The sequence below is a fragment of the Chiloscyllium plagiosum genome, chromosome 24 (assembly GCF_004010195.1).
Source record: "Chiloscyllium plagiosum isolate BGI_BamShark_2017 chromosome 24, ASM401019v2, whole genome shotgun sequence".
NCBI lineage: Eukaryota > Metazoa > Chordata > Chondrichthyes > Orectolobiformes > Hemiscylliidae > Chiloscyllium > Chiloscyllium plagiosum.
Window position 1 is genome coordinate 6,467,108 of NC_057733.1, and position 25,747 is coordinate 6,492,854.

Here is a 25,747-nt window from a genome sequence, read left to right on the forward strand (position 1 = left end):
AGGCTGCCCTGGGGATGGGACTGAGTAGCTGCCCTTCACCCTTCCTTGTCTCAATGGGTCACACTGGTATTTAAGTGCATACCAATAAGGGATGACCTCTCTGGCTCAGGGCAGGAAGTAATTGTAAGAATGTTTGTATTACAGCAGGGGTCACAACTCCAAACAGTCACCGCTACCTCTCTATTTCTGAAAGTTATATCTCACCCACGACAAACACTTTAACCTTTTATTCAAAACAAATTTTGTAAAGTTGTTTCAAATTTATTTACAAAGGAAATGGAAATTGTACTGTTTCATCACAGCACAAGTGGGCAAAGACATTTGGAAGTATTTTGCGCACTTCCTTTTGAAGAAAGCTGCTGATTGGTGTAAAGGAGGGTTGAAACATCTCCCTCAACCTAACCCACAGCTTACTAACTGATCTTGACTATTAGTAACCAGCTGGGCCTGAAGACCGTGGGGTGATCCATTCTCATAATACTTCATGGTAAAAAAAATTCTGATTTCAAAAATACATTTACTGAAACAGTTCATGTGTCTCTCAAATATTATTTCAATTTGTTATTGTCCCAGTGTTACATCCTTCTGCTGCCCCATCCTCAGTCAATGTCTTTCTTTTTCACCTCGATCTGATTGTTTGGTACCAGTGTTTTATAAGTGATTGGTAGGGTGCAATACTTAGTGGAGTCCCTGTGCGGTGTTTCCAGGAGATTCTGGACACTGAAACTAGGTGTTGGTTGTGGTTTCCACCCCCAGGTTTCCAATGCCCGTTGTTAGATCTGAGTGAGTCAAAATGAATTAGACATTGGTGCAATAACTCAGCCCCTGATGGGATGTAAATATTGTACAAAGTGCGAGCAACAGCATGTCACTGAGAGATTGTTTCTAACTTATTTGTAAATGGAGTTGTTTGGTTTGAACAACTGAGCTTTCTACGCTGTAATTAGAATGCTGATTCCTCAGCAGCATGTACTTGGGTTTGTTGCTTTGTGAAAATAAACTCAATAAATTTCTAACTATTCTCGAAAGCTGGGTACAGATCAGGGATGTCATGTGGCCAACTTGATGACTTTCCAAAGTGTGCCATATGGATCCCTCTCCATCTCAATAGTTGCAAGGTACTTTGATTCGACTGTGAAAACAAACCAATGAGCTGTAATTATGATGGAATTTCTTTGTGAAGGCCAATGCACATTCAAATTAGCTCTTTCTGCTGTTTAAACAAAACAAGAATGAGTGTATGCAAACTCCTTATTCTTCTCCCTAGACAGTTTCCTAATGGGGTCAGTGATCTGCATGCTGCCACATCACACCCAATTTGCAATGGGGTTTCTCACCCATATTATATTGACCATGCATCTCCCAATGATTGATTTTCATTGCCAAAAGTGCCAGCTATATCCTGGTGGTGGTAGTGAGGCTTTGATTTGACAATGATAGACAGGAGCCCCATCCTGATATGCAGTAATGCCACTTGTGCAAACTTGGTTCAGTGATATTTTATAACTGTACATTGTGTAAAATGTTTAGAGATATTTAATAATGTTACACTGTTGTTTTTGAATTTTACTACGATCAAAGCTTGTAACTTGTAAAAACAAATTGCAATGGCAATAAATAGTGTCTTTGTAGTCTGTCTCCTTGCAGCAGTTTTATCTTGGTTTAACCCTTCAGTCACAACAACTTAATTCTGATTCAGTAGCTTCATTGGTTTGCCTGGTGGGCATGTTGTGCAGAAAAGAAAATCTGCACATATAACCATTACCATTTACAATGGCCGATTTACTCATTACCCCCCCACTTAGATCTGTTGGCGTTCAGTTTGGAGTCAGAGAGATCGACAGCACAGAAAAGGGGCCCTTTGGACCATCAAAAACAGGAACTTAATGATTTTAATCCCATCTTTCAGCACTTGTCCTGTTGCCTTCTATGTCTTGGCATCACAAATGTGCATCTAAATATTAAGTGAAATTCTATCTACCACCCTTACAGGTAGTGTGTTAGAGATTCCCACCACCCTCTGGGTGAAAAATGTTTTCCTCTAATCTCCTGCAAACCTCCTGGCCTTTATCTTAAGTTTAACATGCTTGTTTTAAATCCTTCCATGGTCTTGTAGCTCCTGATCTCTAACCTCTTCCACCTATGACCCTCCGAGACCCTAATATTCAATTCAGTCTCTTGCTATGCTAAACTGGAATCCCTCACTAAATCTCTACCCATGTCCCACTTTATGATGTTCCTTAACACTAAAATCATTGACCATGCATTTGTCACCACTAATCTCACCGAGGCCTTGTGAATTGGGAAATGGAGTAAGCAGTTTGCCCCCTCAAGCCAGCTCGGTCATTCTGCCCATTGAGTTGGAAATTGAGGCATCTTGCCCACAGTGTATTGATGCAGGTAACCTTCACCCTGATATATAATCTCTAATCATGAATGCTGATAACATGGATTCCTACGCAATGGGGCAGGGTGTCTGCAGTGTGCTCCCATCATGAATCTGGCAGTAGAGGTGACAGTAAAGGCACAGAGTGATTAGCGGAGTGTAGCCAATGCAGTTTAAGTACTGCACTGATGGGTGGGTGGGGTTTGTTGAGAATTGGGATGAGGCCAGCAGAGTTTTCAATGACTTTTGGTTTATCATCCTACATAAGCTTGATGGCTGGTCAGGGGACAACGTTCCTGGAACCAATCCAGTCTCCATTTTCCTGGTGACGTGGCCCACCAAAATACAGTTCATATATCAGGCAGTCTCCTCTCATCATAAAATCCCTATAGTGTGCAAGCAGGCCATTTGGCCCAACAGATCTACACCGACCCTCCAAAGGGTAACCCACCCAGACCCATTCCCTATTACGCTACATTTCCCCCTGACTAATGCACCTCATCTACACATCCCAGAACACTATGGGCAATTTAGCTCGGCCAATCCACATGATATGCAAATCTTTGGATTGTGGGAGGAAACTGGAGCACCCAGAGGAAACCCACGCAGACGCGGGGAGAATGTGCAAACTCCACACAGTCGCCCAAGGCTGGAATCAAACTGAGTCCCTGGTGTGTGAGGCAGCAGTGCTGACCACTGAACCCTCTCTGGGAATAACTAAATCTGTGCCTATGATTTCCTCGACAATGCCCATGAAATCAGGATATTGGTATCAGCTTTTTACTCAACTTTCATTATCACTCCTGGCTTTATGTCTAGATTTCCCATTTTATTAACAATGAGGGAAACCTCAATCTGATCTGAATTAAGATGAGAGGATCCAAATATTTCAAAAGTGCTCAATTTTCCTAGACCAGGGTGTGCTCTGCCATTCCATAGGATCATGGATAATTTGACATTCCTCACATCCACTTTCCTGCCCTTTACACACAACCCAACCATCTCTCTCAATCTTCAATCTACAGAAGGACCCCTGAACCCCATCCCCCTAAAACACACAGTTATGTGGCAAGCAGTTCCATAAACACTTAACCCTCTCAGTTCCTCTTTATCTCAGTCTTAAATTGGGACGCCTTTATTCCGAGACTATTCCTTCTGGTCCTAGAACCTCCCAAAACATCCTCTCAGCAGTTACACTGTCAAGCCCCTTCAAATTAGATTACTTACAGTGTGGAAACAGGCCCTTCGGCCCAACAAGTCCACACCGCCCCGCCGAAGCGCAACCCACCCGTACCCCTACCTTTACCCCTTATCTAACACTAGGGGCAATTTAGCATAGCCAATTCACCTGACCTGCACATCTTTGGACTGTGGGAGGAATCCCACGCAGACACACGGAGAATGTGCAAACTCCACACAGTCAGTCGCCTGAGGCGGGAATTGAACCCGGGTCTCTGGCGCTGTGAGGCAGCAGTGCTAACCACTGTGCCACCATGCCACCCACATGTTTCAGTGAGCTCACCGCTCATTCTTATAACCTGTAGTTGAAAAGTGTGCTCCTTACTCAAGGATTATTCAAGAAGGCTACCCATGCACAAAAGGCTCTCGTGAACCAGTGGAAGAATCTCTGGATTCAAAATTCCATTTGCTAGCTGCAGAAAATGTCATACTGTGGCCAAACAAATTCATTATCAATCTGTAAATCCTCCTGATATGCCTGTGCTGTGGAGATCAAGTGTTTGCTCTCTGGCGTTTGCTTCACATAGCATCTTGATTTTAACCTTCCTGTAACTTCAAAGCATTAGAGAATAGATAATAGCCTAAGAATATTTTAACAACATGAGAATTATTAGCACAGCCAATCAATCTTTCTGTCCCAGAAACTACAGCTGAAGCTGGGATACAAGCAATAAATCACAGCTCCAGATGGAAGGTTGTGCCAGACCCTGGGAAAGTGCAGCTGGTACTTCTCTTACATTTGCACAGGACTGATGGAAGGAATTTACCAACTGAAGTCTCAGTCTTCAAAGGGATGGTTTGTTGGAGTTTTTTTTTTGCTTTTCCTTTATTTTTCTCCATCTGAATTTATTTCATGCTCTTTCTATACTCTTCATTCACTGTCCACAGTCATTTGTTTGCCTTTTCCAATTTTTAAAGCACATTGATTAAGCAGATACAGTATTGATCCTGGTATTCATTGGAATCCCTGCACTTTGTCGGTTATGCTGCAATGCAAAAGAATTTGGAGCTAAAGGATGCAGAAATGTCTAACTGAGCAAAATCACGTCCACAGTGCTGTACGTTCATGCTTGGTACATTTACAGTCATAGAGATGTACAGCATGAAAACAGACCCTTCAGTCCAACTCGTCTATGCCAACCAGATATCCTACATTAATCTAGTTCCTTTTATGAGCATTTAGCCTATATCCTTCTAAACCCTTCCTATCGATATACCCATCTTAGATGCCTTTTAAATGTAATTGTACCAGCCTCCACCATTTCCTCTGGCAGCTTTATCCATGCACTCCCCACCCTCTGTGTGAGAAAGTTGCCCCTCGGGTCTCTCTCATCTTTCTTTCCTTATTCTTGTATTATCACATTGTTACCACACAACAGGTGGACAATTGCTGTCTGGATTTCAACCAAGCTGATCGCTGAGGTTCTGGAGATTTATATATGGAATGATTGGTACCTTGACTATGGAATGAGTTGTGAGCTGGAATCTAATCAGAGAGTAGATTACATAGAGGTTACTGGATTGAACTAAGTGGGGTAAAGTCTGGTATTAACTGGGAGGCACCCAGGTATTTTGTGCATAGAGTAATGGATTGTCTGCAGGTGGTTTTTCTGCTGCAGTGAGATACTTCAGGTTCAAGGCACCTCCATCCAAGATTTGCTGCCCCAGAAAGTTATATATTCATACCAATTGTGTGTCAATTTGTAAGTCCTTCCAATGGGAGGCAGTAGGTGCGGGAGATTGTCCTGGTCAGATATGGTGGAAATTGGAGCTTCTGCCATCATTATCCATAGTTCCAGAATACAACATGCATATTGCCACCACCCCTAAAAACACACCAACCTTTTGCTTGCAATAACTGTTGTGAATAAGCTCAAAACAGTGTCAGCAATCTTAACTGTCTCCAGACCCCCTCCATTCCACAGACCTCTCTCCAGCAGCCTTTCATCAATGGTCTGGTAGCTTCAAATGAAAGGGGGCTTATCACCAAAGTACATGCCTAATTCAGGCATTCGTCCGCTTCTTGAAGTCCTCAAATGTCAGTTTGGGTCACAGTAACTGGTCGCTTTGAGAGAACTCTGGGTTACTGTAGAAGCTTTGTGTATGGATCGTCTTTCTTCCATAGATTCTTCTCTCCTGGTTGTCTCTTCAACAACTCTCCACTTGGGGGCAGCACTTCCCAAACTAATTCCCCATAACTTGAGGCATGGGCAACGTTGCACTCCCACAGTGAGATCTGTGAAACAGAGAAAGGGGCCTGTTAAACAGCAGCCCCACAGTTACAACTCAGGCAGAGTTCCATGATGGCCACTGCAGTCTCTGAACTCAAGACTCTGACATTTTAGCTCATGACCTCACTTAGAGTCCCAATCCCTTCTTGAGCCAGTTGGGTGTCTCCACTTGCACATTTAGAGGCTGCACAGGTCTTACTATTCTTAAAATCTTGCATTCCCGGTTTGTCCTTAACTTGGAGTAAAAACTCTTTCCCTCTGTAATACTGTAAACTCTTTATTTACACTGATATACATGAAACTGAATACAACTTTCTCATAGTGTTTCTCTGCTTCTCTTCAAGTGTCCAGTATTTTTCGGTTTGCTCTGCTCATATCAGAGCAGTAGAATCATTTTTGCCATCATCATTAACATCTTCATATCCCATGATTCAGTAGGCAAAGAGCTGAGTTCAGTGAATGTGCGTGATCCATGGGCACAACAAACAAAAATGAATCCAAACCAAAAATGAAGCTAGCCACTGCTCTCTGGTCCATTGGTTTCACTTCTCAATCTTGAACAATAACTTACATTATATATCCATGTTTCAGCCAAAGAGAGCTTGATCACACAATGTTAGAAATTTCAAATAAACACATTTGCATCGATAATACACAAGTCAGTAAGTTGTAATGTACAAAGATCAAGCTCAAAAACAATCTCTTAATTTAATCGTCCCATTTTGCACTTTCTCACTTTGCTGGCAACGAGCAGTCTGTGCTTGTCAGGGCACACCATCTCGAATTCCTCTCACAGCAGATAAGAAATGCATCTGCTCCTAAATCCAGTGTAGCCCCCCCATCACTTCATTCTCTAATGCTATTAATTCTCTGATGGGAGTACTTGGTGCATATGTAAAGATAAGAAAGAAAATGTTTCAAAATATATATATTTATATATATTCTCAAAGCTGGGAGCAAGTAGGTATTTACATCATGAAACCTGCAGTTCATGCTTTGTAGATCCTATCGTCACCATGGAAACATAATACTTAGCATGGAACTTGCAGTTTCTCACCATGAAAATATGTAGAATATTGCTTATTGCTGAAACAATACATCCTTTGGTGAGGCTTGCCATCTTGTACTCAGGACAATTCTCAAGAATACCAATTCAAGGGCAAAACTAAGATTTACAGTCCATGAGAGGACAGTGCTGATTGGTTGTGAAGTGGGTCTCTTGATTGGTAGAGGTGTTGCCATTGGAAGCTCCATCTATTAATACATGGAGCCTTGTTCATTACAGACAGAAAAGAAAATGTCCACACACTGTATCTGTTACATCTCCACAAAATAGGTGACAGCCAGTCACTAATTCCTTTTCCAGGGCAATACCCTGACCAATAAGAATCACCCTGCCTAGTTTGAAATCTAAACAAAGACTGGTTCATTATCCACAGCATCCCTGCTACCAATCGACATCTACATGCCAACCAGTCCTCTCATCCAACATAAATATCAATTTTCCTCTTTATTGGTATTCTTGCAAAATGTCCTGATGAGTGCAAGCTTCAGTCAGTAATACTAAGGTTTCTTACTGCCCAATGACTGAGGCTGTTGCTTGTTTACAAGTGGGACAAAAATCCCCAGTTTGCATATGGCACAGTGATGGTTGGTGACTGCATTCTGGCGTTGTGCGCGATTCTGTACCCAGACTGGTTTCTGGGTGCAATCGGTGTGCTTTCTGAGCGAAGGAATGTAAAAACTGCAAAGGTTTGCATATCTGGTCAATAGCTCGATGCTGTTTGTGGGAGCTTGCTGTGCGTAAACTAGCTGCCGTGCTTCCCGATAACAGTGACTACACTTAAACAAACAACTTCACTGTTGAGCACTTTGAGACATCCTGTGTAAGGTGTTTTCGAAGAATTAGTAACTACTGGTTTGACGTAGTTTAGTTAAGGCTGTTTCAAAGTTATTAATTTGATTTAGACTGAATTCAGTGTGATAAACCTATGTATGGATTTATGGAACAATGGGGTGTGGCCAGAAGGGACAAATGAAGACAGTTAGCGCTTTAATTCAATGATTGCTCCACCAAGGAAACGCAGACTACACCGTGCACACGTGCTGCAGAACGTCCCGTGACCTCTACGATGGATATCTGACTGGGAACCACAAAACAGACAGTTTTGACACAGTTATGGGCACATTGGGAAAATGTTCCCTGGCTCTAGGTATGAGGACAGATTGGGCAAATGAATTGAAAGACCAGGAGATTGATCATCTACCTCACTGTTGTGTTGTGGAGCTAGGTCCATGCAGAGTTGGCCTTTGCATTAACCTCCAAGACAGCAGTGTGAGCACTGCAGAAGGAATCACTCAACTGTGACAGCCTGTCGGCTCCCTGTATTACATGGAGATATTTTTCAGGGATGTTACAACACACCTCTGGGACTCCTGGCTCAGAGTCAGGGGCACTACCAATGTGTCGCAAGATCCCTCAAGTGTCTCAACTGCTTGTTGTGATTAGGCCATTGGACACAGCAATGCACTAAGTACAGAGGGAGAAGTTGATTGAGGAGAACTCACTGATGCAGAAATGCCTGCCCTGTTCAGGAGCTCTGTCCTCTTAGCTGGACATTTATGCCCAGACATTGACAGCTCGGTTATCTTAAATATTATGTGTGTTGGTGCATGGCCATAATCCATTGGGGATGATTTCTGTAGTACGTGTAGAAGTTACACATGGCAGAGTGACAGTAATCCTTTTGCAGAAGATCACCCAGAAAGTCACTGTCACTCTGCAAAGCATTGCACTGGTGTGGCCTTCAGAGGCTGAGGTATAAAAATGGAAGTCTGACAAAAGGCATCAGAGGGGAGTCAGGCAGGGGACCAATGTGCTGATAATGCCCCATTAATGTTTCATCCTAGTTAGACCCACTTTGCTGTAGAAGCCAAAATAGGGCGAGAGTTTGCGGAGGGGGTGACCTCACTGTAGCTGAAACACCTGTCTCCTATCTCACATTTTACCTATAGTTCAAGTGAAGCACAAACAGTACAACACAATAAAACAAACAAAGCCCGATGCAGTGGGTGTGGAGAAGCTGGGAGCTGGGTTGTACTGGTTTGGGCTACAGTCAGTGGCAATGCTACACCAGAAAGCACGTATAGAAACTGTCTCACTCCAATTCTGATACCTCAAAGCCCCGCTCTGATGGGAGAGCTCTCTTTGAAGTTTATTGCTATTTCCTAATGATTAAAGCTCAATAATATTGCTGCAGGAGAGATGACAGCTATCCTTCCTGAAAGGATAGGAATGGACCAGATGAGTTTTTACACCAGTCGGCTGAGGATGTGACCCAGTGGATCTATCAGGAGAGGAGCTGACAATTAGATAACTGAAAGAAGGTAGCTTGACAATTGATTGTTCCAAAACAGCCCAGGAATTGGAACTTCTTACCATTAGAGACAAGGGTGGTATCTCAGGAACTGTTCCCACCAAGTCTGACCCAACATGGTCCACACATTATCTTTGCCACATTAGCCTGTGATCAGCATGTGCGAATACATACATACATACCACATGTGTACACAGGCATATGCTACTCTCACACAAACATGCTCCATGTGCTCACAAGCATACATGTGCTACTCATACATGCTACATGTGTACACACGGAATGCACTATACACAAACATACATGCTCCACATACTCTCAGACATGAGATACATGTGCTACATGTTTATGCACATGTGCTACAGACAGACATATGCAACATACCCACATGTGCTAAATGTGCTCACATACAGCCATGTCCTCTACACAAACACGTTCACACCTTACAGATTCCAGAAAAGGCCAATACATCACGACCTCCAGCAGCAGTGAGCTACAGGTGTCATTAACTTAAGCTGCTTTTCACCTCATCACAGTTTGTGCAGAAAAATATTCTTCTCTCTGTATGTTCCCAGACTGTCCTTCTGTAAATCGCTGTCGAGATACTGAGCTGTGGATTAGATATTCACACAGAGATGCAGCTCTCCTTCCTTGGAATGGCAGCAGCTGACAGTGGTGGTCTCGACTGGAATGGGAATCATTCCGTGTCTCAGACCCGGAATACAGTGTTCTCCACCAGGCTGTTCCCTTGTCAGGGACTCGTCCCCTCCATTCCAGTTTAACACGGTGTGTCTGAAGCCTAGCTCAGGGCTGATCCAAGCACCACATCGATTCAGGGCACCTCCCTCAGGGGTGGGAAACTGGCCACATACACTCAGTGACCGGGGGCAACAGACCAGGGGGAGGTTTGGGACAACTTCGGCCGACGGACACAAACCAAACCCCCTGAGCTCCCAAAGCACTGAAGTCAGAAACAAATCACTGGAGAATCTGTACTGGAAACAAAACAAAATACTGGAAATCGCAGCAGGTCAGGTATCATTCCCTGGCTGCCAGGGGCTTTTAACCAGTTTAGCGTTAGGCTGAAGTGAAGTGGCTTTCGTAACTTTGTGAGACAACGGTAAGTAATGGGGGGCCGGTTACTTCAGGTACTGGGATGAAGGTGCAAGTGCTGGGTTGGATTTTAGCTGCTGTCATTCACCATGAACAGGCTGAACGGCTGTGACGGCTCCTCACCCACAGTGATTTAGGGGCCATTGCCCGGTCTGAGGAAGATCGAATCCTCACTTTGCTTTTTTTTTGGGGGGGGAGGAAGGGTGTTCCCCAGGTTGACATCTTCTGCTTCAACTCATTTTAAGTGCTTATCGCAGCAGAAACTTGACAGGGGGCAGGTATATATATATGTACACACAAAGTATGAATAAAAAACAAAACCGCAATAGAATTCCGGTCTCTCTCTCACTGACTCAGCCGGGATCCATACACCGAGTGCAGCTTTGAAAGCCCCCCCCCAGGCGTGTGGACAACATGGACGCAGCAAAGATCTTCCGTCACCGGAACAGCCTCATAGGGGCACGAAACGCCCGCCTGGACAGGCAGCTTCCGGCAGTCACCATGGTTACCCCACGGCCTGGAAGCCGCGCGCGCGCGCGTGCACGTGCACGAGGAGGGGGTGGGGCATGGGTGGGGTGGGGCGGCCTGTCCCGCCGGCAGCCAACAGGACAACATCGGGCACGTCGGGGCTCAGTCCAACATGGCGTCCAACTGATCGGCCAGGTCGTCGAACATACTCCCGATGTCGTCCAAAATATTACCAGCGGACTCCACCGAAACCGAGCTGATGGGGGAAGAGAAACAAAACACTCAGGTAATCAAAGGTCGCAGAGACGAGAGTCACGCCCGCTCTCGTGTGAACAGCCACCCTGATCCAAAACGTCAGCCCGCCCTCTCTCCCCATGGGCGCTGCCTGAGCCGCTGTGAGCTCCAGCATCGTGGGTTTTCAGTGAAGTCACACAACACGGAAACTGACCCTGCGGTGTAACCAGTCCCAAACTAAACTAGCCCCACCCGCCCGCCCATCCCTCCAAACCGTTCCAATTCATATACTTAATTAAATGTTTTTTAAACATGATAACTGTACCCGCATCCACCACTTCCTCTGGAAGTTTGTTCCACATGCGAACCCCTCTTTGTGTAAAAAAAAAGTTACCCCTCATGTCTTTTTTAAATCTCTCTCCTCTCACTTAAAAAATGCCCCTAGTCTTGAAATCACCCAGCCAAGGGAAAGGACACCTGCCATTCACCCTATCTATGTCCCTCATAAACCTCTGTAAGGTCACCCCTCAAACTCCTACGCTCCAGTGGAAAAAAAAGTCCCATGTTAACCTAGCCTGTCCTTATAACTCAAACTCATACCTGGCAACATCCTGGTAAATCTCTGCTGAACCCACTCCAGCTTAATAATGTCCCTCCTATAACAGAGCGACCAGAACTGACACAGTACCCCAGAGCCTGCCTCACCAACATCCTGTACAACCTCAACATGACATCCCAACCCCAAATCTGAGTTATATTAAAGCCTTAGACAAAAACATTAAAGGTGAAATATCCACTTCTGCTGATACTGAGAACCATACAAATTAGGATCAGGAGTAGACCACTCTACCCCTCCAGCCTGTTCTATTATCAAATAATATCCTGGCTTATCCGATTACTCTGTACTCATGCCCCTCCCCCACCCGACTTCCCACCCCTCAATAACCTTGCACCCCCTTGTTACCTCAGCCATAAAGTATTCAAGGATTCTGAGTCCATCGTCTTGTCAGGAAGAGAGTTCTAAAGACTCTGACCCACTTGAGGGGGAAAATATCTCATCTGTTTTAAACAGGCTTTAACTCCTTATTTTTAAACTCTTTCCCCCGGTTGTGGATTTTCTCAGGAGAAGAAGCCACCTCTCCTCAGCCAACTCCTAACGGAATTTCATGTCTCATTCAGGTTACCGCTTACACTTCTAAACTCAAAGGGAGCACAGGCAACTTGCAAAGATCAACAGACAGTGAGGTGGGAATGTAAGCTGTGAGACACACATACACACACACACACACACACACACAGAGGAGTTAGATATGTGAATGAGCCACACGTTGGCAAACGGAGTTTAATGATATAAGTGTGAACTAGCTGTTTACTAAAAGAAAAGCAGATTGTCTCTCTTTAAAAGGTTGGCACAGTGGCATGGGGTGGTACGGTGGCTCAGTGGTTAGCACTGCTGCGTCACAGCGCCAGGGGCTCCCGGCTTCGATTCCAGCCTCGGGTGACTGTCTGTATGAAGTTTGCACATTCTCCCAGTGTCTCTGTGGCTTTCCTCCAGCTGCTCAGGTTTCCTTCCATAATGCGAGGATGTGCAGGTTAGGATGGATTGGCCAAGCTAAATTGCCCATAGTGTTCTGGGATATGTAGATTAGGGGCATTAGTCAGGGGATAATTAGGTTCGGGGCATTAGTCAGTCACTCTCCGGAGGGTCAGTGTTGGGCCGAAGGACTTGTTTCCACACTGTGGAGAATCTAGGAAGGTTGTGATCCACATTGTCCCTAATGATGTGGATAGGAAAGGGGATGTGGATTCCTGCAGTTGGGATTTAAAGAGCTATGTGGAAAATTAGATCTTTAAAACAGGTGAATTGGCCATGCTAAATTGTCCATAGTGTTTAGGGATGTGTGGGTTAGGTGCATTAGTCTGGGGTAACTGTAGAGTATTAGGGTAGGAGAATGGGCCTGGGTGGATTACTCTTTGGAGGGTTGAGGTGGACTTGTTGGGTGAAATGGCCTGTCTCCACATTGTACAGATTCTAAATGCTCTAGTAATCTCTGGGTTACTCCCAACGCCATGTGTAAGTCTGTACAGAAATAGGAAGGTAAGACAGATGAATATGGGCCTGGAAAGTTGGTGCAGGAGGAAGGCCTTTGGATTCCTGGGAGGCTGGGACTCGCTCTGGGGGAGATGGCACCTGTCGAAACTGGAGATGGTACATCTCACAAAGCTGGGACTGCACTCTGCGCAGGATGGTTGGCTCAGATTGTTGACTAACCCAGCAGATATGTGGGAAGCAGGAGAGAGGATTACCAAGTAATCCCAGAACATATAAAATGCTGGGCCAAGCAGGAAGCTCAAGGATGGAGAGAATAAGTTAATAGATGGAGTCAGAATAAGGGAGAAAGTAACAAAATCTAACTCAGGGTTATAACGCCTGTATGTGAATGCACAGAGTGTGGTTAGTACAACTGGGGAGTTCCAGGTACACATTGCCTTGTGGGATTAGAATGTTGTGGTGATGACAGAGAGATCCAAGTGTATATGTGTCTAAGTCATCAGATGTGGCAGGACTGGTAGAGAAAGCTGTTAAAAACATCTATTCAGCAAAAAACAGTGTACTGGGGTTCATTAATAGGGGCATAGAGTACAAGGATCAAGGGAGTATGATAAACCTGTAGAGGACACTGGTTAGACCTTGTCTGGAGTATCATATCAGTCGTTCTGCTTTAACACACGTTTCGTTAACGTGACGCGTCACTGAAATGCAATTGCTGAATTGGGGACACTGTTTCTAAAATGCAAACTTTTAAACCGTGTCTTGGCTGTAACGCGATTACAGAGCCAACACTTTAAGCACTGTTTCTAAAGGATGACTCTTCTACAATGTGGGATTGCACAAGAATGCACCCATCACGTTATGTGAGAACTGATTGTATACACCTCTGCACCACATTATCAAATCAAAATCCCTAGTGTGGAAACAGGCCATTTGGCCCAACAGATTCACACTGACCCTCCAAAGAGCATCCCACCCAGTCCCATCCCCCTACCCTATCCTTGTAACCCAATTAGACTACACATCCCTGGACACTATGGGTAACTTAGCATGGCCAATCTACCTAACTTGCACATCTTTAAATTGTGGGAGGAAACCCATGCAGACACAGGGAGAATGTGCAAACTCCACACAGTCAGTCGCCCAAGGCCCCAGTTGAACCCGAGTCCCTGGGGCTGTGAGGTAGCACTGCTAACCACTGTGTGTCACCTTCAAATTATAGGAAGGATATGAGTGCATTGGAGAAAGTGCAGTCGTGGTTTACAAGAATGGCTCCAGGAATGAGGAGGATAGACTGGGAAAGTTGGGGCTGATTTCTCTGGGGAGGAGAAGACAGATGATTGGTTTGCTAACCGTTTTCAAAATCATGAGGAGACCGAACAGCATAGTTTGGGAAAGACTATTACTGCTCGTAAAAGGATCGAGAGCAAGGGGACTCAGTCTGAAGAAACAAATCTGGTGAGCAAAAAAACTTCAAGAAAAGCAGTTAGAGTCTGGAATGCAGTGCCTGGAAAGGTGGTGGAGGCAGATTCAATTCAGACATTCAAGAAGGGACAGTGAATGGTGATGGAAGCAGTAGGAATATTAAAGGTTCGGGGGAAAGGCAGGAGTTTAGCACTAAGTTAAAATTCTCAGACAGTGGGCTGTTACAATGGGTCAAATGGCCTCTTGCTGTACTGTCATAATTTTATCAATCGGTGATTCAGTGATGATTCCTTATTTTTTGTTAAGGGGCATCCAGGTCATTTAACCCATTAACTACCTCCCTACATTTATTTCTTTTATCAATTTGTTCCCAGTCTCTATGTTTCAACCTCAGTATGGATTACATGGATTCAGTATAGATCCAGTGATAGTACAGAGGTTCTATCAGATTGGTGAATAATGCTTGTTGCTAAATAATTACTATAATGCATTTGCTGTCTTCTCTGTTTGATTTATCCTGGAACAATGCTTGTTCCAAATCGATCTACATAAAAATATCTCAAAGCACACATGATTTCCACACATCTGCTCCAAGTTCACTGCCTCAGGTCTTCCTTGAGCTTCTTCAGTTTACTTCACTCTCTAACTCCACCCAGAGATTTTAAAAACCCAGCGCAGTGAAGGGGGGTAATGACCAGATTACCGTAATCAAACACAGATTAATCGTACCATTGAACACTACCGTAACTTACACATCATTGCCACTGTCTTTGTGAGTCAGTTTCTGCTCCACTGCATGGAGAGCTGCCTCCAGTGAGCTGCTTGTCTGTTCTAGTCGTTGATGAACCAGGGAAGCTAATGGAGCTTCTGCTGTGGGTTTTGTAAGTACTCCTGCCGTCAACGCTGCCTTCCCGGTAGCTGGATTCGTGGTCCGTGCAGGCCCCAGTTGCTGTATGGGAGTTGCGGTAGTGACAAGGTTCCCCCCAGCCTGTGGAAGCCTGCTCCCTGTGGGCCTACTGAATGGCAGGCCTCGTGCTGTCGTGGACTTTGGGGACACTGGTGACGTGGATAACAGCGACGGATTTTGGTTGAGCTCTGAAAAGGAAGAGCAAAATAAATTAACCAACAGCCTGATTCTCAAAAATCAGTGTCAGAGGTACATTCTCAAAGGAGCGCCTTTCACAAAACTCGCAGAGTTACACAGCTGAGGGAGGACTTCCGATGAAGAGAGTTCTGGGTGATGACGCACTGTGGTAATGTCAGCCATAATTCAGTTCACATTCCAGCTGACATTCAACTTCCATAAACGAAAGCAGGTTTTTTTTTTAGATTAGATTAGATTCCCTACAGTTTGTAATCAGGTCCTTCAGCCCAACCAGTCCACGCTGACCCTCCGAAGAGTAACAAACACAGACCCATTGCCCTACCTTTTTATTTTACCCCTGACCAACGCAACTAACATGCACATCCCTGAACACTACGGGCAATTCAATTAATCTGTATATCTTTGGACTGTGGGAAGAAACCCACACTGACACAGGGAGAATGTACAAACTCCACTGAGTACAAACTCAGTTGCCCGAGGTGGGAATCGAACCTGGGTCCCTGGCACTGTGAGGTAGCAGTGCTAACTACTAAGCCACTATGCCACCATTAAAAACTAGTATTGGTAGTGATGGCTATGCAACCATTGCCATGAAAAACCGATCTGGGTCAGTAATATCCTTCAGGGGAGGAATCTGTCACCCTGACCTGGCTGGTCCAAACCCACAGCAATGTGCTTCACTCTTGTCTGCTCCCTAGAATAGCCCAGTAACACCCTTGGCTCAAGGGCAAGTTGGGAAATGCAACAAATCCAGCCTTCCCAGAAACACCTGCCTCACTCTGGGAAAAAAAATAAAATGGAAAAAAAAACCTGTGTTCACGCGGACGGAAGCAGCCATCACTTTGCACACAGGAGGCGGACTCTATGATTCTAAGATCCCACCATCAGCAAATAATGACCAGGTCGCTAATCATGGTCTCAGCCAAAAGGGGAGAATTAATGGCTAGGACCAGGACATTGGGAGAACTCCCCCCTCATCCAAACACAAATTCTGGAAATTGTTCCTAGCTCCCCTCCATCTATTTCACCTGAAGGAGCCTCCTCTGCCAGTGCAGCACTCCCTCAGTACTGACCCTCCAACAGTGCAGCACTCCCTCAGTACTGACCCTCCAACAGTGCCCACTCCCTCAGTGCAGACCCCCTGACAGTGCAGCACTCCCTCAGCCCTGACCCTGTCACAGTGCGGCACTCCCTCAGTACTGACCCTGTCACAGTGCAGCACTCCCTCAGCACTGACCCTGTCACAGTGCGGCACTCCCTCAGTACTGATCATCTGATAGTGCAGCAATCCCTCAGTATTAACCCTCTGCCAGTACAGCACTCCCTCAGTACTGACCCTCTGACAGTGCAGCATTCCCTCAGCACAGACTCTCTGACAGTGCGGCACTTTCTCAGTACTGACCCTCCTACAGTGCAGCACTCCCTCAGCACAGACTCTCTGACAGTGCGGCACTCTCTCAGTACTGAATCTCTGACAGTGTGGCATTCCCTCAGTACTGACTCTCTGACAGTGCAGCATTCCCTCAGTGCTGCATTTCCCTGTCAACCTTAATGCTGAAGTCTCTGGGCAGGGACTGAAGTAAGCTTCTCCAGACATTGGGTGTCAGCAGGCTATTGGACTGTGACAGGAATCACAGTACGGTCTGGCTGTCTACCTAACATTCACACTTGCACTCTGGTCAACCAGCTCACTGACACTGGGGCCGTTAGCTTTGAGATGTTTGGAATGTGGTCCCAGCTTTGGAGTGTTTGGGTGTCTGGAATGACTCAGCATCACTGAGGGTATCCATTACTGGGACTGCTCCGGAAAGCAGGGATCCTGATTCTGCCAATCTAGACTGGCACAAAAGTTACCCATTCTCTCTAATAAAATCACGTGTGAAGTAATTACCTTTTGTTGGTCCCTTGGGAAGAGAAGGCCTGGTAGAAACAGGGGCTGGTCCTGTCTGTTTGGGTGTCTGTTGGAGATAGGAGAGGGCTGGTTTAGGGGAGAGCGGAGGCTTCAGCGTCTTCTTGGTCCCTTTCTCTAAAGACTGCAGACTCCGCTCGATCTCAGCGATTCTGAACTCCACGCAGGCATCGTCGTCCAAGTCAGATTTGCTGTGGGGCTTGGCCTGGGGCCTACAGTCTACAATGTTTACAGCCTGGGCGTCTGCATACCGCGGTCCCTGCATCAGCACGTGGGGCTGCGGGACAGCGACGGGAGCTTGCATCAGCTCCTTCTCTTTGGGCTTGTGCCGCCGTTTGACCGTGTCGGACTCAGTCAGGTTGAATTCAGGAAGCTCTGGCTGCTTGGCGGCTGAGCCCATTATCGGAGCTGTCCCATTGCCCTCGGGAGCCTGACTCCCCTCCCCGGTGTCTCCGGCCATTACAGTTACAGCATCGGTAGGGCCAGCAGAGGCCCCATTTCCCTCCTCTTTGACCCCACTGTTGATCTTTGGCCTTTGCTTGATGGTCAAAATGCCCTCCTCTGCGAAAGGAATGCACTCGCTCGAGCTGTTTTGAGAGGACGATGAGGTCTCGAGATCTCCTCTCATCATTTTGGCCTCATCCTCAGCGTCTGACTTTGGCTCCTCCCTGTCAGGTTGGGAGGTCTGGGTGATCACAGCCGGTTCGAGGCTGACTCCCGGCTCACTGACTGTACGTCGTCTGTTAGTGGAGTCCCTCACTTTCTCGTGGGACCTCATCACCTCCTTACTCAGCACGGAGCTGCCTCCGCAATGGTCAGGGGTCTTGGGAATGCTGTCCAGGTTCTCCCACTTCTCCAGTCTGGACAGCTTCAGCAAGGCCATGGCTTTGGGTTGACCACCAGGGGAGCTGTTCATCTCCAATTTGGCAGCGAGACTCCGGACACTGCCAGTGCCACCGTTTGCCAGCTCTTCACCAGCTTCCTGTTTGACAGGGAGCCCATCGACCAGGTCAGGGGCGTTCTGGGTGACCATGGCAGAGTCAGGGGGGTGCTCCCGCTCAGCTTCCTGACCCTGGCAGCTGGATACAGAGCTCAGGCGTTTGGGTGGAGCAGGGGGAGGCCCTTTCTTCTTCCCACGGAGGGCAAACGACTGGCTGCGGTTGACGTTCTTATCCGCCACTCTTGGCCATTGGTTGCGGCCCGGGCGCCGCGTGAGGGTGGCGTACGTACTGACAGCCCCCGTGCCCACATCGTCCTCCTCCGGCTCTCCATCCGACATGGCGTAACGGTTCAGGCTCTGGGAACGTTTCTTCGGTTTGAACGCATCACTGTTTGGCTCTTGGCCTGGCACTGGGCAGCGGATAATCGGCACAGCGCCCGGGAGTGCCACAGGGTTCAGGCGAGGCCCATTCTCTGGACTAACTCCATTGGTGAGCCCACAATGTGGGTGCAGGTAGGCAAAGCCCTGGTTCCCTGGCACTTGGGAGGTGAGCTTCGAGTGTTGTTGTTTGGTGGGCTCTGTTGCTGAGGAGAACGGTTTTTTAACAGGTAGCTGTGGGTAGATTAAGGCTGGCACTGTCTTGCCCTTGCTTGGGGTGTGAGGAGGGATGAGGTTTGGGGGCGGATGGAGTGGGTACTGGGAAGGCAACATCTTCACTGGGTTTGCTACCGGAGCAGCTTTCTGTGCCACGGGTCTCTGGTAATGGTCGCGCCCATCTGGGACATTCCTCTCCTTACTGGGACTGCCTCCCTGGGCAGGGCCCAAACCGTTGGCAACCTCCTGGTGCGGTGCCAGAACGTGAACGGGTGCCCCGTCCCGAGGGCCAGGTAACGAGGTGGTCTTCCCACTGCTGCCGCTGCTGCTGCTGCCATCCCCACTGCCCAGGCTTTCCTGTGACTTGCTGTCAGTCTTGGTCTTGCCCAGCACGTTGTCCTGGGAGTGACCAGACCCTCGGGAGCGAATCCCGATGCTCTCCTGACTCCGGGAGATGGCTCCCGCCTGCTTCATTGCCAGGCCGTCCTGACAGTTGTAGCAAGGGTTGGACATGGCAGACTGCAGCTCATGGCTCAACTCGCTGTCCTGGAAGGTGAGCATCTTTGGCGTTTGAGGAGACTGACATTCTCCATTCTCCCCTTGTAACGCCTCAATGGTAACAATCTCCAATGCAGCTGGAGCCTTGCGCCTCAGCGTAGCAGTTTTGGCCTCCACTTCCGCCTGGTTTAACGCCTTCTGCACATCCACAAGTTTCTTCACGGCAATCATCATCTTCTTCTGATGTCCTGCAGACACACAAAGCAGTCACTCTAAACAGAAGACTCAAAGCAGAACCCAACAGCACCAGCCACATGAACACAGTGATTATAGAAACCAGAGACAAGGAATACTGTGGTGAGTAACTCCCCTCCCGCTCCCCTGTCTGTCAGCTACAAAACACCAGTGGAATGAAATACTCCCTGTTTGCCTGGATGAGTGCAGCTCCAACAACACTCAAGAAGCTTAACAGCATCGAGGACATTGGCTTCATTGGCACCACATCCACAACTAGTCACACAACACCAGGTTATAGTCCAACAGGTTTATTTGGAAGCACTAGCTTTTGGAGCGCTGCTCCTTCAGGTGGTTGTGGAGCATAAGATCGTAAGACCCCCAGAATTTATAGCAAACGTTTACAGTGTGATGTAACATAAATTATATATTGAAAAAGATCTGGATTGTTTGTTAAGTCTCTCATCTGTTAGCATGACCCAGTACACCCCTGTCCAACACCAGCATCTCCAAATCATGACAACAAGCCACAGCAATGTGCACTGTCTACAAGATACACTGCAAAAATTCACCAAAGATCCTCAGACAGCAGCGTACAAACCCAGGGTTGGACAGTCCGAGAGCGGATGCCCAGGGCCAGTATGAGTAGCTCTCTTACCCAACTGTGTGATGCCGATTTCTTGCAGATCCTCCCAGGTGATCTCACTGATGAAGTTGATGCTGTCGTAGCCATTATCGACGAGCTTCTTGTGGTACTGGGGCAAGCCGATAGCACTGAGCCACTCAAACAGGTCTGCCTATGGAATACAGACAGGAAGAGCTCAGCCCCCTAACACCTTCAAGAGTGTGACCCCTCTTTACACGGGATTGCTCTTCTCATGTACTGGCTCACCTCGTCCTGTGTTTAACAATATGGGCACCACCGCACTCATTCTATACAAGACTTGCCACCCAATGTCGACAGATTATTCAACTACTGGAGGCATCACTGTTGGCGTACGCATAATGCCCTCACCCCATTATGCACTTTCCAGCAGGGCCCACTGGACAGGGATCAGGAAGTCGGTGCCCGACTCGATTTGCCCTGGCAAAGGCCAAAGAATCTGGGCACACAGACACCAGCTCTTTCTGGTAATCATAACCCTGCCATACGGAATGGGCCCTTGTACTCTTTCCAAACCAGCTCCCCACCGGGCACCGTCTGCAAATGTGGAGTTAAAAACTGAAGCAATGGGAGAAGGTGGTGGCCATTCACCCTGTCGAGCCTGCTTTGTCATTCAGTAAGACTATGGATGCTCTGATTTTGCACATTCCTGCCTGTCCCACTATAATCCACAACTCCCTTATAGGCCGAACTCAGCTGTGAATATATTGTGATCCAGCCTACTCTGCTCTCTGTGGGAAAGAATTCCTAACAATAATAGAGTCACACAAGACGGAAGCAGACCCTTTGGTCCAACTCATCCATGTTGACCAAACGTCCCAATCTGACCTAGTCCCATTTGCCAGCACCCGGCCCATATCCCTCTAAACCCTTCCTATTCATATACCCATCCAAATGCTTTTTAAATGTTGCAATTGTATCAGCCTACACCACTTCCTCTGGCAGCTCATTCCACACACGCATCATCCTTTGCGTAAACATGTTGCCCCTTATGTCCCTTTAAATCTTTCCCTTCTCACCCTAAACCTATGCCCTCTAGTTCTGGACTCCCCACCCTTCGAAAAAAGACCTTGCCTATTTACCCTATCTATGCCCCTTGTGATTTTATAAACCTCTATAAGGTCACCCCTCAGCCTCCGTCTCTCCAGGGAAAACAGCCCCTGCCTCTTCAGCCTCTCCCTACAGCTCAATCCCTCCAGTCTCAGTAACATTTTTTTATAAATCCTTTATAAATCTAATGATTCTCAGAGAAGAAATTCATCCTTATGCTAAACTTAAACGGGATGATTTTATTCCGAGACTGTATCCCCATGTTCGAGACTCCCCTCACATGGTACAGTATCCTGTTTTTAGTTTATTCTCTCCTGGTACGTGGGCGTCCCTGGTTGGTCTAGCATTTATCTATCCTGTTGGAACAATACAGGCACAGGGAATAAGATCATCTCTCATACTTCGGAACCCCAAGGTGTCTACAGGGCTATCTTGCTGATTCTATCCTCATGATAACACCTTTATTCACAGGTGAACCTATCCTGAGCTGTCTGATCTCCGTCATGACTGACCTCAGCTCATTCAGCATAGATAGCGGAATCCTAGTTTCTGACATTAACTCCACACAGCAACAGTGGAGAATGGCTGTGTTTTGGATTCCCATATGTCAGCTGTAGGACACGAATCAAGTATTTCCAGTGAGAATGCTGTGGGAATTTCATTTGACAGACTGATGTCTCTGTGTTGAATTAGGCAGCAAAAGACTTCTAGAGATTTACGAAGGGTTTGATTGTGAAACTGTCGTTTATTACCAACTCCAGTTCCCACCTTTCCCAACTGGACCCTGTCTCTGTCCAGAAGCCAACACCCCGCTGCAGGAGAAACCAGATTTTTAAATAAATAAATCCAAACAATTAAATAAAACCAAAGCAGCCCTGCTGTGGGGCACTGTAACTTAAACAACTTAAAACAAAGAAAATACTTATTAAATCAAAATATCATGGGAAGGGGAAAAGATCCACTCTGTCCCCAGTAGTTGCGAGAAGCTGGAGATCACCCCAAGACAGTATGTGCTGTGTGCCCAAGGACACCCAGACAGAGACAGAACCACGGAAGAGGGGCAGCCCGCTGGGATTTATCATCCCCTTCACATCCGGCTGCCATTGAACCAGCCCTGAGACCTTGCCAGCATGGGGCTGAAAGTACAGCCAAAACTCTAAAAGCTGGCCCCTCAAGAGACTAAGAAGAGGATACAACATCAAAATGGTGTTGGAGAGAGTGCTAATACAGTCCAGCCCCTGCGGTGCCCATGTCTCTGTCAAAACATTGAGAGGATTGGTGGACACCACATGTTCCCTCTCCGAGGTCACCTGGGCTTGAATGTAGCTGTGGAAGAGGGGCAGGCAGTCAGGAACAATGACCCCCTTCCACCCCCTGCTGACTGGATCTGTTGATGGCCACTCTGACTAAGCCCCCAGCAATGGGCATCTTCAAGTTGCCCTGCACCCGCCCCGTACTGAGGGTCCACGTAGGGAGGGTGAGGTTTAAATGCAACAAAGGAATTAAAAAGGAAGTGCAATTGCCCAAGACCCAAACAGCACCACAAAATAAACAGTTGGGCTGGAAGTCTGTGAGGCATCCTTACGTATGGACACAGGAGACTGCTGTATGTAACAACCTCCATTATGATGAAAAGCTGGAGGACTGCCACATACAGAGCTTTAGAGAGGGATAGGGAGGGGCAAAGTGCAGTAAATCCTGCATGAGATCATTGTTGGCAGTCTTCACCCAGTGAGAGTAATTGTACGGGTGCAGAGGTATTTGCTCTCACTTTGCTCCATCTGGTGATTTCACTTAAGAGACGGAAATCTCACTCCTGCAGTGAGAGATGTCCTTGTGACGGAACACATTGTAGAGAAGGCTGTACTCTGCATCAAACCTACAAAACAACAGTAACTGCAATTCAGAAAGGGCCGAGTTGAACTGGAGCTGCTTGAAGATGATTTGAAAGGTGTGATAAGGTGCTAAATAAATGCAAATTGATCCCTGCCATATCTGATCTAGTGGAAAAATATACAGCGAGCTTTACTCTATACCTGTCTTCGGAGTATTTGAGGGGACAGTGTAGAGGGGTTCTGCTCTGTATCTAACCCCGTGCTGCCCCTGCCTTGGGAGCGTTTGATGGGGACAGTGTGTGGAGGAATTCCACTCTGGTACCTACACAGAGTTCCTGTAATAGTCATGTATGGTTAATCGGCATCTAATCATCAAGATGTTGAAGACAAAAAAACAAAAGCAATCTCTGTTGGAAAAGGCTGGGTCCGTTCCTCATACTGTAGAGGTTACCTACCGGTCTGTAATCAGGAAGCCATTCCGGAATGCTCAGTTTGCCAATCTCCGTGGAAATCTTCTTCCTGTGTCCAGGTTTAGTCACACCGATTGCTGTCAAGTCCTGGATAGGATTGGGTCAGTTGTTAGCACTGAGTTCAGCCAGCCTGAGGAACCCACTCCACCCACCTCCGTGGCCCTATGAGATTTACAATCATGGACGATACACAGGATGGCGCAGAGTGTAGCTTCAATCCTCACAGTTTTCAAAGGCTCCGGGGAGTGTCCAGGAGACGTGTGCCTTGTCATACTCTGCATGGAGATACCTGGCACAGGGAGACACAGCACTAACAAAGGGGGGCGGCAGAACGCCAGGGGGTGCAATGTGCTCTTTCTTAGTTCTGGCCTCCAGCCTTTTCCTCTCTTGATAGTCACAGAGACAGACCCTTCGGTCCAACTCATCCATGTCAACCAAGTTTCCTAAACTAAACTAATCTCAGAGGGTCCATATCTCTCTAAACCTTTCCTGTCATGTACCTGCCCGAATGTCTTTTAAATGTTGTAATTTCATCTGCCTCTACCACTTCCCCTGACAGCTCATTCCACACAAGAACCATTCTCTGTGTGAAAGGGTTGCCCTCAGGTCCCTTTTAAATCTTTCTCTTCTCATCTTAGAATTATGCCCTCTAGTCAACTACCCTAGGGTGGCATGGTGGCTCAGTGGTTAGCACTGCTGCCTCACAGCACCAGGGTCCCAGGTTCGATTCCAGCCTCGGGCGACTGTCTGTGTGGAGTTTGCACATTCTCCCCGTGTCTGCATGGGTTTTCTCTGGTTGCTCCAGTTTCCTCCCACAGTCCAAGGATGTCCAGGTCAGGTGAATTGGCCATGTTAAATTGCCCATAGTGCTAGGTGCATTAATCAGAGGGAAATGGGTCTGGGTGAGTTGCTCTCCGGAGGGTTGGGGTGGACTGGTTGGGCCGAAGGGCCTATTTCCACACAGTAGGGAATCTAATCTAATCTAATCTAATCAAATCAAACAAAATTCCAATAGAAACATAGATACCAGGAGGAACAGTGGTGCATTCAGTCCATTGAGCCTGCTCTGCCACTGAATATGATCATGGTTAATTACCACATTACCAATCTTTCTTCATACCCTTTGACACCTTTCACATCTAGAAATCTATTTCTTTTTAAACATGTTCAGTGAATTGGCCTCCATTGTCTTGTGTGGTATAGAATTCCACAGGTTAAATACCATCTAAGTGAAGAAATTTCTCCTCATCTCAGTCCAAAATGGCCTACAGTGTATCCTGAGACCATAACCCTTGTTTTGGACTCCCCCGGCCAGGAAAAACATCATCCCTGCATCCAGTCTGTCCAGCTCTCTCACTGATTGATGGAGCTGCCCTCTCACCATTACTCTTACACAGCAACTACCTGATACACTGGGAGCTCCTATGTATATTTCTTCTGTTTTCCATCTGAGATGAAGGATATGGACACTGAGGAGATGATGCAAAGTCAACTTACAAGTAAAAGGTTTGACAAGATAGGTTTAAGGCAGACAGTGATTAAAATGTGGAAATTACTATCCCGTTTGTCAGCGCTATCACAGGGGACAGCGAGCCAAATAGCATTAAGAGATTAAAGGGTAAATCAGGAAAAGCAGCCAAATCGAAAGGATTTGTTGAGAGTTCAATGAATTAGGACAAGAACAAAGCTTATCGGAAACATCAACACTAGCAGACTTGTTGGGTCAAATGGCCCATTTCTGTAAATTCTCTGTGATGTTTAGAGTGTTGGAGGCTGAGGGGTGACCTTATAGAGGTTTATAAAATTATGAGGGGCATGGATAGGATAAATGATGATTAGGGGGTTAGATAGGGTTGACAGTGTGAACCTTTTCCCGCGTATGGAGTCGGGTATTACAAGGGGGCATAGCTTTAAATTAAGGG

General features: G+C 46.8%; 1 protein-coding gene across 2 annotated transcripts in view; it reads right to left on the minus strand.

Annotated features, from left to right (window-relative positions):
* Nucleotides 1-6,120: 6,120 nt before the first annotated feature.
* LOC122562005 (caskin-2-like) overlaps nucleotides 6,121-25,747 on the minus strand; it is a 278,200-nt gene continuing 258,573 nt past the window's right edge. For both annotated transcript variants that reach the window (XM_043714379.1, XM_043714381.1), the window contains 5 exons: nucleotides 23,811-23,912; nucleotides 20,465-20,603; nucleotides 17,523-19,820; nucleotides 15,279-15,621; nucleotides 6,121-11,070 (listed from right to left, as the gene is read on the minus strand). In XM_043714379.1, the coding sequence (XP_043570314.1) occupies nucleotides 10,977-11,070; nucleotides 15,279-15,621; nucleotides 17,523-19,820; nucleotides 20,465-20,603; nucleotides 23,811-23,912 (2,976 nt within the window). In that variant the 3' untranslated portion in view covers nucleotides 6,121-10,976. The remainder of the gene's footprint in view (nucleotides 11,071-15,278; nucleotides 15,622-17,522; nucleotides 19,821-20,464; nucleotides 20,604-23,810; nucleotides 23,913-25,747) is intronic.